Source organism: Balearica regulorum, chromosome 10 (assembly GCF_011004875.1).
Source record: "Balearica regulorum gibbericeps isolate bBalReg1 chromosome 10, bBalReg1.pri, whole genome shotgun sequence".
Taxonomy (NCBI): domain Eukaryota; kingdom Metazoa; phylum Chordata; class Aves; order Gruiformes; family Gruidae; genus Balearica; species Balearica regulorum.
Window position 1 is genome coordinate 11573340 of NC_046193.1, and position 17021 is coordinate 11590360.

A 17021-nucleotide genomic window follows, 5' to 3' on the forward strand; every position below is an offset into this window, starting at 1 on the left:
TATAACTTAAAGATCACCAGTTCAAACTCCATCCTCAAACATTTGACACAAAAGTGCTTAGAAAAAGAATTAATTTAACAAACACACTTCCCTATCTTACAGAATTCTATATCTGCAGAATACAAAGAAAACTGCATAGTGAAGAAGAAACACCGTCAGGCTGGGATACCAAGGTTAAAAAACCCCATCAATTTCTATAGTACACAGGTATTCTGGGCTTTCTCTTACTGGGGAGATCTAGTAGGCAGCTACCCCTTTGCAATTTTAATCACTGCCCCCATCAGACAATACACTCACAATTTGTTGTCAGCAGCCATCAAAGTCCTGGAGCTCAAGAGCATTCTCAGATCCACTCGTCTTAAGTGTAGGCACGTCACACCACCACAGCCTGGCTTCACGAGGATACATCTCGCTGCCTTGGCTTCTGCACTACTTCTTCCCCCAATCCCTTCATGGAGCTATGGCTTCTCACCACAAGCCCACCCGTTGCTCCCTGCAGCTGAGCTCTGCAATCCCAAATCATTGTATAAATGACTACATTTGTGGTCACGGGGAGCCCTTGCTCTAGATGCATTAGGTAGAGTTCTGCAGCCCTTGGGAACCCAGGACCAGCAACAATTCCTTGTTCTTGCACTGCCAAAAGATAAAGCTATTAAAAAAAAATTTCACACTTATATTTTGTTATTTGCATGAAGTTAATCATGCAAAATGTTCTGCTCACTGTTTCCTGCTCCCATATATCTGGAGCTGCCTTTTTTCTTTTATAAAGCTTCACACCACAGGTATACAGAAGACACATCAGAGCTGTAAGAACATCAAATAGCTAAAGCCCTGCAGAAGACTAAAGTGGGTAATACTCATCTCAGATTTCAGATAGTTAATATTCCCCCAACAGTGCTCACACCAATTTTGGAACCATCCACTTTCGCCTTAATATACAAGAAAAGGAATCTGGGATTTCATATGTGCCATGTATAATGATTTTCTCCGAAACAATACAAAAATAACTGAAAGAACTTTTTAAAAAATTACATCCTAACTGTTCTTCTGTTTTATTTCTTCCCTCTATTTTAAGCTCTTAGGTATTCATATTGCTGGAAAATTGACTGGCCCAGCCTTCTCATTCTCCAACAAGAAATATCCCAGAGCAGACATCCCATCTCTGACCTCGACAGCCCACTCTGCGATGACAAAGTGTATCACATCTGTGCTCAGTCAGTCTCCAGCTCCCCGGCAGAGCTGCCAGAGGAGGTGCCAGTTGCGGGGGTATTTCCTTTCTGCCAAGCGCTGCCAGCTTGGCTCACGTCACGTTAGCAATAGCCAGAGGATTGCTAGAACCTGGCCCACAGAAGAGTTTCAATTTTAGCAGATCCATCCAGTAGCTTATTATAAAACAGCAGCTTAAAGTCTAACTGACTAATTAGGTCCCCAGCTTAGAATATTGATTTTGGTTTTAAATGCTTCTTTTCTCGCCTTCTTTCCAATCCCGTAGACTGCCTCAGTCTAGGCTTACACTGCATAGCAATATTCAGCAGACTAAGCGGCTGTAACAGCAACAGCCCCTTGACACCTAGTGCGTTTGAAAAATATTAGAAAATATTATAAACTCCCTAAAAGGAGAAGACGTTAATTTTCAGCATTTCAGTTTAAAACAGCCTCAACCCTGGCCCTGATTCCAGAAAATACAAATAAATAGTGGTGAACTCTGTTTCCAACTTTTTAGGTTGTACGACACCCATCAGCATAGCAGCAAAGAAAAGAAAGAACACACATTTGGAACAGATTTAATACGCATTTCACTGATCTAAATTGTCTTGAATCGCAGTGTAACATTGCCACCAGGCGGGCAAACGCTCCCCTTTGGCGTGCCAGCGCCCGTCCTTCGGGGACGGCTGGCGAGGCTGGAGGGGCCCGTGTTTCGCAGACCCAGACCCCCCTAAACAAGCAGGCATTGTTTGAACACCTGCACATCTCCCTGTGCAGCTGGGAGGGTGCCAGCGGTGCCGCTCGCCGCTGGCCGCAGTTCAAACCGTGACCTTTTTAGGCAGGAAGCCGGCAAAGGCTGGGGTTTCATGTCAGAAAGCTGGCAGAGAGAGCAGCAAGAGAAAGGGAGACGGCAGGCCGGCCAAGCCGCATACCAAGTAAAACAGAGTTTCAGAAATGTCATTGGTCTCCCTCCCCTGCACGCTTTTTCTGAAAGTGCTCTTTGCTGGTGATAACACCCTGCAGCCATCACGTACTTGGAAAGACGCGCGCTCGCTGTGGGAAGGACTCGAACGCTCATTCAGCACAGAGCGGTACATCAGGAAGCGGTTTTAGTATTCCAGGCAGAGGGCTGATGGAGGAGCTGTCAGCTGTGCCACACTATGTCGGTAAGCAAACAGCAGCTTACAAAAACCTGCACGAAACTCCCCAAAGCAGAGATAAAATTGAAGGCCACCTAAAGCTTATTATTCCTCGCTGCAAGACAGAACAATTATGAAAAGCAGTTACCAGGCCACTCTGCTTCCTCCTTTACCGAAAGCTGGCTGAGAGATCTATTTTACAAATCACAGTCAGTTTATGGTACAGGGACAGGGTTATCCCCAGAAGAAATCAAGGGAGCACAGCCATGAAACATTTCAGAGTAAAACAACCACCTTTATAGTTGCAGCCAAAAGGATTTAAAAAAAAAAAAAACCACACAAAAAAACCCCTAACAACTACCAAAATATTCCAGAAATTTGGAAAAATAAAGTCCCTTTGTTAGGCATCTCAAAGTGACATGGAGATAGGCCCTAGGAATAAGCAAACTAGAATAAACCAAATGATTTTTAAGGCTTCTTGAATGATGGTGATGGGGACAAAATCAAACTCCCAGCACTTAAATGCTATGGCACAAGCCTTCACATGACATCTATGGTGCAGAAGAAAAGGCTATGCAAAGAGTTTTGCACTTAATATACTACTAGCAGAAAGAGGATCTGACTTTGCCTTGGTGTTGGTATTTCACCTAGCTGTCTTGCTGATAACACATCTACAGGGACTTCAATTACTTCTGTGAGCGTATGTGTAATGACATAACATTCCCACAGCACCCGCAGTTATTAATGCAAGTTTCCTGGGGAGAAATAAACCAGCAAGGGTGAAAATCCAGCCGTTGTTTAAAACGACTTCATACACGACCAAAATCTTGGCTGAACTTCTTGTACCTGGTACCAGCTTTTTAAATAAATTTGCTGTTAAGTACGCTGCTATTCAGGAGGAAGATAAAGTTTAAAAACTTAAGAGGGCCAAACAATATTGGGAATATCATCAGCTTTGAGTTTTGTTGTTGCAATTAATATCCTGTTACTACCACAATGCTACAAAAAAGTCGGCACTGTATTTCACACGGAAATACAGGGTTTGTTAAACTGATGCATCATTACCTCACTCTCCCACTATTTACTTGTGCAGCACCTTTTGAACTGCAACTCTTCTGGAACAGGAAAGCCCAGAGGAATGGTTAAAGTTCTGTTCTTCTGGCAACCTATTGTTGAGCAAATACAATTTATCTTTATTTCACACCGACACTCTAAACAGCTGTTTTGAGAGGGATCACTTTCAGTCTCGTAGGCAGGTAACATTGTTCTACAAGTGTTAGAACTGGGATAGTATTGAAAGCACTGAAAGCCAAGCATTAGCTCCAAAGATGTACTTTATTTCATTATAAAGCAGATTGTTTAGGCATTATTTCTTTTTTGTGAACATCCACTGTATGATCAGCAGGTCCTGCCTCGAGGACATAGCTGCTTGATAACTGACAGAGATTTAACACTAGACAACAAAAATACAGATGCATAGAACAAGTGCTGCTTAGACACTGAAGAGCTAATGGTCTAAACTGCAACCGTTTCAAACAGATGATATGACCAAAAATACGAGTACAGCTCCAGCCCAGCCAGAGCGGTGTGTCCAAAGTGAAGTCCTTTTTATTTCAAAAGAAAATTTGTATTGGGCTTCCTGGAAAAACAACAAAACAATCCCCAAAGCAGAACCACCGCACCATGCTCCTTCCCTCTCAATTTTTAACTGTCCCATCTTTCACATCAGAATTGTGCTGTGGCACACTAGTACTTTATGAGAGACAGAAAAATTACCAAATGTAGTGTGAAGTAATAGTGAATGGTTGGTAGCGAGCATTTCACAGATACTTTATCCCAACACTTTTGTTCCTTTTCCAATTGTGATCCTCACCCCAGGAGCTTCACGTTTATTGACAGATGTATCTCACTCCAGGTTTGCAGATTTCTGACGCATTTGGTGTTTGAGCTTGGTGCATTAACAAGGGCTTCTGGATGTCATCTGTGCTCCTTGGGTACGTAACAGAGTCCCATTGCTCCAAGCAGAAACAGTAATTCATATACTGTCAGCCCAACATGCAAAAATGCACAGAAGGCATGTCGATGCAGTAGAGAGAAACATTCCAATATTACAACTCCTCATTCTGGTTTCCACACTGTCCAATACTGATCGAGGAAAAGTGTATTTACAAGACTCGTACACAAATATTTGCATTTGGTCCTAGGCACCTGATTAGTACTGGCAATCTAAATTAAAATGGAGAATTAAGTATTATTCTGGTGCATTAAAGCCTTTTACAGTAACTTCAATTTGAAAGTGTGATCTTCAAAAAAAGAAGGAATATCCATACCTTCTGAAAACATGCTTTTCTATGCACCAGTCAAGTCCATGAGATTATAGGATGGAAAAGCCTTCTACATAAGAAACTTACAAGTTATCTGACAAGGGTCTCATATCTAAAGCTACAGGAACAGAAAAGTAACTACATTCTTTCCCCACTCCTTTGTGGCAATGAGACTCAAAATTCACTAGGTATGAGTAGCCAGATAACAACCTGATTGCTACAAGACCAGAATTTGTTATCAATGAGAGAAACTTCGCTTCAGCAAAGAGCACAAGCAGATTTGCATCTAAGCAGCCATAACATCCATTTCTTTCAGCTAGCATCACAACTAGCAGCACCACCACTAATGGCAATGAAAACTAATTGGAAGGTTTTACAAAGCTGCCAGCATGACCAAGTTTCAAAGTTGCAACTCTTAGGCACAGACTCTGGCAGAATCTAGATTGACCTGAGTTTTCTGCTTATGGAAGAGAGGTGGTAGGAAAGAACAAATTCCTACCTTAGACAGAAACTTGACAACAGTCTCAAGCCAATATTCAACATCTGACAAGGTCTAGTGTAGTAATTACAAGACAAAACATTTGGAATTAGAAATATCATTTAGTAAAAAGAAACAACTGCCTTCCAAATCTGCCATACTGAAAAAAACCCCAAACACAAAACCGAACATATTAAACACCGTTTGTGCTTACAACCATAATTAGGGAACTTGAGCATTAGAAGGAGAGATTTTTCTCACCACTACTCAAAGGAGCTGCATAAACAAGTTAAATGGAAAAAAATCCCTTCCAAACAGTAATTTAACAAACATTTATTAAAACGTATAAAGGCTTTGGGTATACTAAATTTGAAAGGGGCTCAAAAAAATTTCAAGAGTCATTGAACTAAACCCAATTCAGAAAGCTGATTCTCCTAACACATAATTAAAAAACAATTATCTTAAAAAAATTTTTTGCACATTTTTCCTCATCAATTTATAAAATGCAAACAGTGTGCTAGAAAAGTTTGAACATAAGGGAATGCGCTTTGGAAACATTATTAAAATATGTGTTCTTATAGAATGACCATATCAAGTTTACATTACTACTTTTCACCTGACCACCTATATTTTGAGAATGTTCCTCCCCTCTTTCCTGGGTCCATGAGAAGCTAGGTTCAGAAAAGAAGAGCTCCCATACTGCCAACTTCACTCTGTTCCTTTACAAAAATTTCAAAGTACTGATAAATGATAGTGACAGCAAGCAAAATTCCAGTTCCAGACCCAATTGCCCCAAGGAAGTCTGCCAACACAGAGAGTGCACCAATACAGAGACCACCAAATGCAGCAGCTGTAGGGATGTACCTGTAAAACACAAAATGAGAATAGAAAAGGTGTCATTAGAGTTTGCTCAGGATACTAACAAATATACTAGGGTTAGTGGTACGTGGGATCTATGGAAAGTACCATAGATCAGATGGGAAACCAATCCCACTGAGAACAGAAAGAACACTACAGAGATAATCTAACCAGATGGTTAAAAAACCCAAGGAAACTACATGAATGGAAGAAAGCCAATGGCAGAATACTCTCTTCTCTCACGGGTCTACAATCCAAGATAAGGAATATGCAGTACTGCCAGTATACTAGGTAAGAAAATAAAAAGCTCAACCTGATCGGAGGGGAAAAAAATTGCTAAGCTAAGAAGGTATTACAGTGTACCATGCAATTAAACACAAAGATTAAGCTTGTGGCTACTAGCTCTTTAAGTCATTTGCAGATGACTGAAATCCAAGTTATGATAAACATTTCTGTAACACGAAGGATGCACGGTTCTACCCTGCAATTAGAAAACCTAGAGAGACCACCTGCTGCCTACCTCTACCTCCGCACCTAGGAGACTGAAGTAGCTATTTGTTTTAGAAGCAAGGTCTGCATGAAAACAGAACTCAAGGCATAATATCACATCAAAAAATACAGTAAAAAAAATACTTGTGCATCAGTCTGAAGTACTAAAGTACACTCAAATGCTCATTATTAGCTATCCTGTAGGAAGTATAAAAATGAAAAAAATATAACAAGAAAATACAAGCTCCAGAATTTAAGGCACATTCTCTAATTGTAAGGCAAGAATATGCTGTACTGTACAAGTCTTCCATTAATGAGACAATGTTCTATGTTTCACGCACGTAACATTGAAGCTGAAAGACTATCTGTGGTCTAGGATCTGGAAAACAGAAGTCAAAGCAAAAATTGCCGTGTGTTTCTCCATAACACTTTGCATAAATAGCTTGTGAAACATGTAGCTCACCTGTTTAGTTCATGTACCATTGAGGTTTCTCTGTGGCCTCGCATTACCATTTGTTGTTCTTTCAATTGTTTGGCCACCTATATAGAATCAAGGAACAGAGCAAGTAAGTTTAGAGTCATTTGCCAAGGCCACAGAACTTAGTAGAACAGGAAAACAGAAGCAAGACATTTCAGTAAGTTGTGGTGGGTTTGGGTATTTTTGGTATCATTTGGGGTTTTTTATATGTTCAGGTGACTTTAAAGTATCCAGTAGTTTAACTTCAGACTGAATGCAGTCACAGGCACTTTTCCACACTGTCAATTACACAAAGCTTTTTGGATAATTCTAGTCCTATTGAGAAAGGAAAATCTGGAAATTGGTAGGCTCTCATACACATAATCCAATTCCTGTTTTGCCACTTACCCTTCTCCTGGCTAGGGTTTAGTAGACGTTAACAAAACCATCCTATGAAGCGTCCACTCCATTTCAGTTTCCCACATTCAGTTGAACTATTTATTTGTGAGGCCATATTAGAAACTATATGACTTAGAAACATTATTGGAACGTTGTTATTAAATCCCTTCTTGGAACATTATTCTTAAATTGGATTTCTGCAATTCCACAGGGTCACAATAGAGCCCTGAAAACATTTTACTAATAACTGAGGGGAACTGAAACTCTATCAGGGGAATTTCCGAAGGTGCCTGTCACTGAATTTAATGTACTGAAAAACACACACTCAGATGATTAAGCTACCACTTTTCTACTCTAGAGTGAACATTTAAGTAATGATTTATAATTTTTTATTTCTGACCTTGTTTACATGGACTTAATTTTATTTGTTACCAGGAAACTATATGAAAGTGTTAAAAGCTGTATGTTGGTTGATACTGAAATAAAAATCTGGCTACACATGGCTGCGAGTGCCTCCCTGCATGCCTGACAACAAGCAGTTAGATGCAAGTCCAAAACAAGAGAGTGCTCATGCTGTTACAGTAACTGTGCAACTATTACATATTTGTTAAAGAATGGATTAAACCATTCCATATGGCTGCCAAACTTCATTTCCTACCCAAAACCACACAATACAAACATACCACGATGACAACTATTTTCCATCTTGTTTTCCATTTCCAATTTCAGAATCATATAGTTGCTGAATATCAAATATCCCGTAGCAAATGGAAATTTTGAGAAGCTATGCTCAGGTACATTAATGCACTGCACTATATTTTCTGTTATCAGCACTCTCAAGTTAAAAATAACAACTTCTAGTTAATCTTCCCCAAAAAGAAGTTAAGAACTCTCTATGCCAGGCAGAACTTGAACCTTCAAGTTCTTAAGTGGCACCTGGCTTGCACACGGTGCAGCTGTCATTTGGCACTAACAGAGTTTTACCTTTCCTGTTACCTTGCCTGCCCTCTCACTGATCAGATGTTACATATCAATGTTCAAAGTTTCCTAACACCAATGAAAGCAATTATTTGAGTTTTGTTGCTGTTCGTTTTGAAAAAGCAGTAAAGAAAACAAGAAAAAAAATTATCCCCATTCTGCTCTCATCCTCCCCACTTACAAAAAAGACTCGGTCACTGTTTATACAAATGACAAACATTATCAACAAGATTACTAGCATAACAGCTATTGCAGAAGAAAGTCAGTCTTATTCTTACAACAGCCCATCTGTTTTCATCATATAAGCTTACATAATTTATCATTTTAAACTTACATCTTTGGCAGAGGAGCCAGAGACTTCAATCCACGTCTTAGAGAAGAAAGCACAGGAGCCCAACATAAATACTATATAAACAACTGCATGTACGGGGTCTTCTAACACCGAAGAAAAGGACTCTGGTGGTGACAGATAATAACAAAGGCCACCAACTGGATAAGCACGAGCAGGGCCTCCAGATGACGTGTCCTAGAAGAAGGAAGAAAGCAGTCACAACTTTCTCACTATTTCTTAGCCATTAAGCTAAGCTTCGGTTTATATCACCTTCATCTCACTGTGTATCATTACCACTACAGCAGGACACAAAGATTCAACTTTACTGTCACAAGCAGTTTCTAAAGTGGAAATGGAATACAAAAAGTAACAACAAAAATACCTAGGACAGCAAAGAACAGCCCAAGGTAAAACGTAAATGGAGACCTAACACTCGTCACAGCAGGTCTCGTACTCTGCCATTGATTTAAACAAATTACTAGTTTAGGAGTTTCAGTGTACATAACCTGCAGAAGTCTGCCTTAATACTTAGAGACCATATCTTCAACCACGCATTTTAATGGTGCTCTTATAAAGCTGTATGCAAGATTAGAAGGAATACTCACAGACCAAGTGCCCAGCAGGCTAACCAGTAAGTTGCCACTGAAGCGAGCAGAAAGCATCTGGGAGATGACGTACAAGTTTGACACCAGGGCGGACTGAAGAATAATGGGAATGTTGGAAGTATAGAACAGCTTGATAGGGTAGGTGTTGTACTGGCCACGGTAGCGAGCAGATTTGATAGGAAGATCCACTCTGAAGCCCTGAAAAGTTTTCAAAAGTCCCCCATTATATCTGGAGATGAACCCACACCACAGTTCATAAATTGCAAGTGCAGGGCCTCGACAGCAACAAAAAAAAAAAATTTGTGATCATTTTGTGCAAGTACACATACTCTACCCAGAGGGTTAACCATGCGAACACTTCTGCAGAGGGCCTGGAACCCTGCTGAGTTGTCTAAACACACACATATAAGAAGGTATGAAAGACATCAGAAGACACCTGAAGTTTCAAGAAGACTGAACATAGCATCCTGTAATAGAAACATTTAAACTTTCTGTGTTCTTCAGCAGTTTGCTGCAACAAACAGCAAGAAACACAGAGGCTTAAAGATGTCAAATTATTTTCCAGCAAAAAGCAATAGCATTTGGGTTAGGCAATATTACATATACATATTCATCTGGGTTTTGCTTTTTTTTTCCCCCCAGAGACCAAAGTAGGTCTCAAAGTCTTTTGTGTGGCTACAATAAGCGTGGAAGGGAAGCTAGTGTTAAATGAACATCCAGATGTTGCAGGTGCAAAAATAAGTCTTCTGAAGGCACTAGAAAGTGAAAATACAATTTCCTGTATGGGGAAACAGATTACAGATCTACTTCTGTACAAACAATTTTACAGTCCTCTTTATTCCAACTGACCTGGAAATATATTACAATAGCAAAGACAAAGATGGTGGCAATCAGATTCATAAGGTTGGGGAGATTCTGACGGTAAAAGGCCTCACGAAGAGCTCTGACTTTGTCTGTACGAGTAGCCAAAAGATGGAACAGAGCAATGATGGCTCCCTCAAATTCCATGCCTTGGAAAGGAAAAGAAAAAACAAGTTAAGTGTGCTGTGATTATCTCCAAACCTCAGTGCTTTGTCCCATTACGCATACTTCTGAGCTACAGGACTCGGAACGGGATTTCTCCAAGTCTTCTGCATCTTGAGCATGCTCTCAGACTTTTACTATTGTCATCCTTCATATCAGCTATGTTATTTCCAAGATTTTTTTTTTTAAATCCCCCTGTAGTTGGGATCATAACCAAACAATCAAATGGGATAACTAGAAACATTGACATTCACCAAGTTCTTTACCCCTTTCCTCCTCCCCACCAAAAAAAAAAAAAAAAAGAGGCAGCATGCTTTCTAGTATCATTCATGGTGAGACACTAGTTATTGTTTGTATTACACAGCAAATGTGAAACTTCACTTATGTTGTCTATTGTACAGCACCAAACAAGATCACCTCCTGTCAGGTTTGGAGAATAAGGTCTTTTTAGGGCAAAGGGTAAGAAATGCAAGGAGCAGAAAGAAATAGATGCTATTTTTCAGTAAGTTGGGCAGCAACTGTAGTACAATGGCAATCTACCATTATTGAGTTTTAAAAGAGGCACTGTAAGAAATTCAAGTTGAGGAAATATCTTGTGAGATACTACAAAATTAAAAGAAATGTCTTTTTACTTGCACCTTGCATAGGAGCACTTGCTGTATTAACAAGATTCACTAAGTGGCAACTACACAGCTAAGATGGTAGTAACAGCATATGCCATTTAAGTTAACTTACTGCAAAAAAAAGATTTTGCCTTTCCGTACACAATTTTTGTAAAGAAAATGGACTGTGCCATATTACCTCGTCCTGTGTTCACCGTGGTGGGGCTGAATGCTTTCCACACAATAGTCTCACAGATATTGGTAGCAATGAAGAGAGATATGCCAGAACCGAGACCATATCCTTTCTGTAGGAGCTCATCCAAGAGCAGAACTATCAATCCAGCAACAAAAAGCTACAGGAAAAAAATGAAACACAGCATTAATGCCATCCTTTTTAAGTTTGGTTAAAAAAAACAAACACCTAGACCAGGTTGTATTAAAAGATAAGGAAAGACTATATATATATGAGGAAGCAGGCACTTTGACCTTTTTTTTTCCTCTGCATGTGGGACAGGCAGTCCTTAAGGCTGATTTTTTGACCCTTTCAGAGGGAGAGTAAATAAGTAGAGAGAACTAGAAATTACCTGAATTGTGATAAGCAAGCAGATACCAGCACCCATCTCAGATGGGTCTCCATACATTCCAGTCATTACATAGACAATAGACTGTCCGATGGTAATGATCATTCCAAACACTGTAGAATAAAAAAAAAAGTATGTATTTGTCCTGAAGATTTGTCAGTGGGCAATTAGAGAAATATAAATCACTTCTTTGTAGAGAAAGTTGGGAAGGAATACATAAGTCACAGGATGTATGAATTCAAGGGCAGGTTATGTCTGTTGTCTGAAATCTAATACTGAAAATACAAATACACACAGATACTTCCGAAACAAATACACTTAGAAGCAAGTGGGTTTGGTTACCGAAGATATTGAAAACTCTGAGGGTTTTAGATATTACCTTAGCAATTCAGGATTCCTTTTTCCAGTAAACAGATCAGTAAGTAGACCGGTACAGAATCAAATAGCTAAAGAATTGTTTTGGGTTTGTGCGACAAGGTTTTGGCGGGGGGGGGCTGCAGGGGTGGTTTCTGTGAGAGGCTGCTAGAAGCTTCCCCTAGGTCCAAGAGAGCCAATGCCAGCCAGCTCCAAGATGGACCCACCGCTGGCCAAGGCTGAGCCAATCAGCAACAGTGGTAGCACCTCTGTGGTAACACATTTAAGAAGGAAAAAGAAAAAAAAAAAAAAACAACAAAAACAAGCAGCAGCTTTTGTAGCCAGAGAGAGGAGTGAGAAGATGGGGGGACCCATGCTAGAGCAGTCTGTTCCTGAAGGTCTGCACCCCATGGAAGGGACCCACGCTGGAGCAGTTGGTGAAGAACTGCAGCCTGTGGGAAGGACTCACGTTGGTGAAGTTGGTGGAGGACTGTCTCCTGTAGGAGGGACCCCACGCTGGAGCAGGGGAAGAGTGTGAGGCGTCCTTCCCCTGAGGGGGAAGGAGCAGCAGAGACAACGTGTGATGAACTGACCGCAACCCCCATTCCCTGTCCCCTCTGTGCTGCTGGGGGGGAGGAGGTAGAGAATTCAGGAGTAAAGTCGAGCCTGGGAAGAAGGGAGGGGTGGGGGTAGTGTTTTAAGATTTGGTTTTACTTCTCATAGCTCTACTCTGTTTTCTTGGGAAGAAATTAGATGAGTTTTTACTAAGTATAGTCTGTTTTGCCCGTGACGGTAATTGGTGTACAATCTCTCCCTGTCCTTATCTCAACCCATGAGCCTTTTGTTATTTTTTCTCTCCCCTGTCCAGCTGAGGAAGGGGAGTGATAGAACGGCTTTGGTGGGCACCTGGCCTCCAGCCAGGGTCAACCCACCACAAGAATACTCCTATTTTCCTTCAAGTCATTTATCAACTGAGCACAGAGATCTCTTATTGCTAAGAAGGAACCATGCCTGAAATTGCAAGGTAAAAACAACTACAACAAACATCTTAATGAGTATTAACTTCTTTATGTTAATGCTGACCAACACAGTTCAAAGGTTGGGTCCCCACAGTCTATACATTGCTCAGTTTATCTGGCAAGATTACAGCAGCAATGCAATTCCACAGATACTTTTCCTTTTCAAACTTTTCTGAAGCCTAACAGCTGACAAGCCAGAGAGCAGTCAGTAAAAGACTGATGAAATACAGAAATCTGTGGCATAACATGAACACACAGCATGACAGAAACCCATATATCTGACTCCAACATTCATCACATGGCAAGTTTACACTTTCTATTGATAAGGTTAGATATTCTAAAACATCAGCCTTTAATATCTGCTGTTACTCACATTTCTGTGCTCCATTGAAAAGAGCTCTGTCCTTTGGGGTGTCACCAACTTCAATTATCTTAGCACCTGCCAAGAGCTGCATAATGAGCCCGGAAGTGACAATAGGTGAAATGCCCAGCTCCATCAATGTACCTGCCAGACACAAGAAAAACAATGAAAGGAAATAATGAGATGTTCCGTACCCAGGCACCTTTGAAGTTCAAATTTTGTTTTTTCCACCCTTTACATCACAATGGAGAAGATATAAAATTCAAAATCTCCATAAATGTAAAATGTTTCAATGATAACAGAAGCTTGTTAAAAGTCAGTCTGATAAGTAACACAGTACTCCTCAGTACCTTGAAAACTATGTTTGCTGAAAAAAGACTTTTGCTGTCAGGAACAGATTAACTCTGCATAAAACAAGGTAGGAATTTTCTTTCTGCCTTTGATAAACAGTCAATTTATTATTCGTAATTTTAAACAGGAAAACCCAAACTTTTTTCAGGAGGGGACCAAGTTGCATGCATGTATATATGCACATCCCATTATGATATAAACTGACAGATAGCCCAAATGACATATAACGACAAAGTGAATTCAGGAAATTGTCAGCATTCTGAATTCATACTTGCATTAGAAAGCCTCTACAAGAAATCGAAATTTATACAAACTATCATGAATCGTCTGTGAGACAGGCTCAAAGATGTCACCCAGAAAACCACAACACATGTATAATATGGTTTGAAACACAAATCAAAAAGCTTGAAATATATACAGAAGATGGCAACAGCAGTGATGCAGGTAATTAGGAACGGTCTCTTCCCTAATCCTTTTCCCTTCAAAATGCTCCTTGATTTTTGTACATATAATATATTGCACACAGCCAACAATTTTGTCCACAAAGTTGTGTCTTTCCCAATGCCACATTGGTTTATGATTTTACATAATCATAAAATTACTTTTCCCTCTCTACTTCAGTTTTTATCTTCGTTAAAATAGAGCACAATGTAAGAACAAGGCCAAAAACATTTTGATTCAAGCTAAAAAAAAAGTCCCCTCTTGAAAGACTGACCATACCTCTATTTGATGCCAAAATCACTCTCATCCAGTAGAAAGGATCTGCCGAGTCTGATGACATGATACCAAACAAGGGAATCTGCATTTCCAACCAACAGAGGAAAACAAGATTAAATTAGAGACTTCATAACATGCTTTAAACATTTCAGCCCTTCCTTAAAAACAAGGGAAAGAAACATACCTGGCAGCATACTAAGAAGATGAAGAGTGTGATAGCTGTCCATAGTACCTTTTCCTTAAACTGAATCTAAAGAAAAAACACAAAACAAAAAAAACAACAACCAAAGATGATGAAGCTGTCAAGGTAACAAGACCTAGTCAATCAGGCAAATTTTCATAGTAACTAAAGCACACTTGATTTTCTTGTGAAGGGACAAAGTACAGGACATCCTATAGAAAATAACTCACTGTTCACCCCTTTTATACTATATAAGGCCAAGGAAAATGACAAAGCTTTATTGACACTTTAATCCAAATAAACAAGCTTACGCCAATGGAAGGTAATTCTAGTGCTTCCACAGAAATGAGGCTTACATGTTCATAAGAGCTTCTGGTGAGAAAAAAAAAATAATAATAATACAGAGAAGCTTATCCTAGATTAGAACTTAAGAAGCGAAGACTTTCAAGGCGCTATTTTAAACTACTCTAGTTTACACTCCAGTATGTACTGCTTTCAACATCTCACCACTTGCTGCTATGGCATAACCGTATCTGCACAATTGCATTTACCAGCAAAAATATTCTTGTACTACCATATCCACAGTACAGGATTTAGTAGACAAGCACTCCACTAAAACCAATTGTGCCTAAAACTCTCATTCTCCCAACAGGAAAATAAACCCAAATCCCACAAACGCAAACTAAGCTGTAAACATTTTATATTACACAAATACAAACCTATAAAGAAAATTTTCTTAACTTACCTTCCGTTCTGGCTTTTGGATTTCAGGCAAGATAACACAGAAGGGCTTGATTACTTCAAGAAATTTTACTGTATGGAAATTAGTTAAAAGAAAAAGTGAATACATAGATACAAAGAACACTGGGAAAAGCTCAAGTAAAATTGAATTTGGACATGTACTTTATATATTTAAAGTCCTAGTTAAGGACAAAGGTTTGTTGTTGATGGGGTTTTTTTTTTTTAAATTAAATTCTTACTTGTTCTAAATATACAGAGATTCAGCTAGTACAGAAGAAATAACAAAAGCCAAAGAGTTTTCCTGTTTTACTGAGCAGGCTGGCAGCACAAAAAAAACCCTTGCCATTGTTTTGCATGAGTTTTTCAATACCCTTGAGCTTTATTTCATAATAGCTTCTCCCCTAGCCTGATATAGAAGAAACACAATACTCAAGATAGTTTTAAGTCAGGGGCCATGCAGCGCAGGTTACTTCTGGGCCATACAGCGTAAGAAATCCTACAGTCTGTTCATAAGCAACAATTCAAGTTACTTTACAGAATGTCTCATGCAACAATCTCCTCCTAGTCAAAAGGACATATCCTTAGATCAGAAAAATCTCGGTCTTAGAATAAACATACAAAAGAACAGGGTATCTGCAGAGTTGCAAGTTCTCCTATGACCAGAGAGATCTCTTTTTGAACAGAGTTAATGCTAAACTTCTGAAGACAAATCTAAGACTGCACGCATACTCTGCACTGATTTGAACTAAAAAGTGTATAATGATGCAGAAGAACTGAAACTACCGGTTTCCACTTCTTTGTGGAAGGCAACAACTTCAGTGTCAATTTTGTAACACTTTAAGACCAGCCCATAAAAAATTATTTAATTAATTTCAAATTATTAATTGCCTGAAAAGTTACACTGGATTATGGTTTTAAACTTAAAGCAAATTGTGATTCTCTCCTACACCTGCAATAATATACCAATTGACTAAGATGCTTTTCAAGCAGCTCTTCCTTCAGGTAGCAGACTCTGAAGACTTCATTCACTCAGGTTACTTCTAGACTGCAGAGGACTGTTTATAGTTTACTCTGACAACGCCACTGAAAGCGTTATGACCAATCACCAACTTGACAGCCCGTGTCTCCCTGCCTGGGTACCACACCGGGCACACTACGGCCTGGGATGGCTGGGCTCCACAGTGCCTGCTAGGCGGAGCAGCCCGGTCGCCGAGGATCACAGAGCAAGCTCCCTTCCCTAGGAAGACCTGCAATAACCGGGAAATAGGTCTTTCACCGGGAAAAAAAAAAAAAAAGTCCAGAGAGAGCCTCTAAACCAGAGGAACGGAAACCCGTGCAGGGCTGGCCACGGAGGGAGTGGGCCCGGACTGGGCGCCTGCGGCCTCGGGGCGGGCGAGGGCAGAGCGGCGGCCCCCCAGAGAGGCTCCCCGCCGCCCTGAAGGGGAACGGGCCGCCGCGCCACCCGTGAGGAGGGCCCGTCCCAAGGTGCCTGTGAAAGGGGAGCCGGTGGCCGAGCCGCGGCCCCTCGGTCGTCACGCACCCCGCGGAGACCCCGCTTCCCCCCCTTCCCGCCCCGCGGCCTGCCGCCGCCCGGCCGAGGCGCCCCGGTACTCACTGCCCATGGCGGCCGCCGGACGGGAGGAAAGAGCGAGCAGCGGCGGCAGCTGCCTCGTAGAGACACGTCAGGGATTGATCCCGGCCGCCCACTTCCGCTTCCTGCCACGCGCCGGGTTCGCCGGGCGCCGCCGCCGCCACTGCGCAGGCGCTATCACCCGCGCCACCCTCCAACAACCACCGCCCTTCGCGCCGCGGCGGCAAAGCGCCTAC

At 40.9% G+C, this 17021-nt stretch overlaps 1 protein-coding gene across 1 annotated transcript; it reads right to left on the reverse strand.

Moving 5' to 3' along the window:
• Positions 1-3661: 3661 nt before the first annotated feature.
• Positions 3662-16940, reverse strand: SEC61A1 (SEC61 translocon subunit alpha 1). The gene is made up of 12 exons (XM_075762106.1): positions 16810-16940; positions 15199-15266; positions 14457-14522; positions 14276-14354; positions 13217-13348; positions 11474-11583; positions 11089-11242; positions 10114-10274; positions 9265-9462; positions 8663-8854; positions 6958-7034; positions 3662-6011 (listed from the first exon to the last, which is right to left on the reverse strand). Exons 1-12 carry the CDS (start codon positions 16814-16816, stop codon positions 5825-5827), a joined length of 1431 nt encoding a protein of 476 aa, XP_075618221.1. The 5' UTR covers positions 16817-16940; the 3' UTR covers positions 3662-5824.
• Positions 16941-17021: the final 81 nt, after the last annotated feature.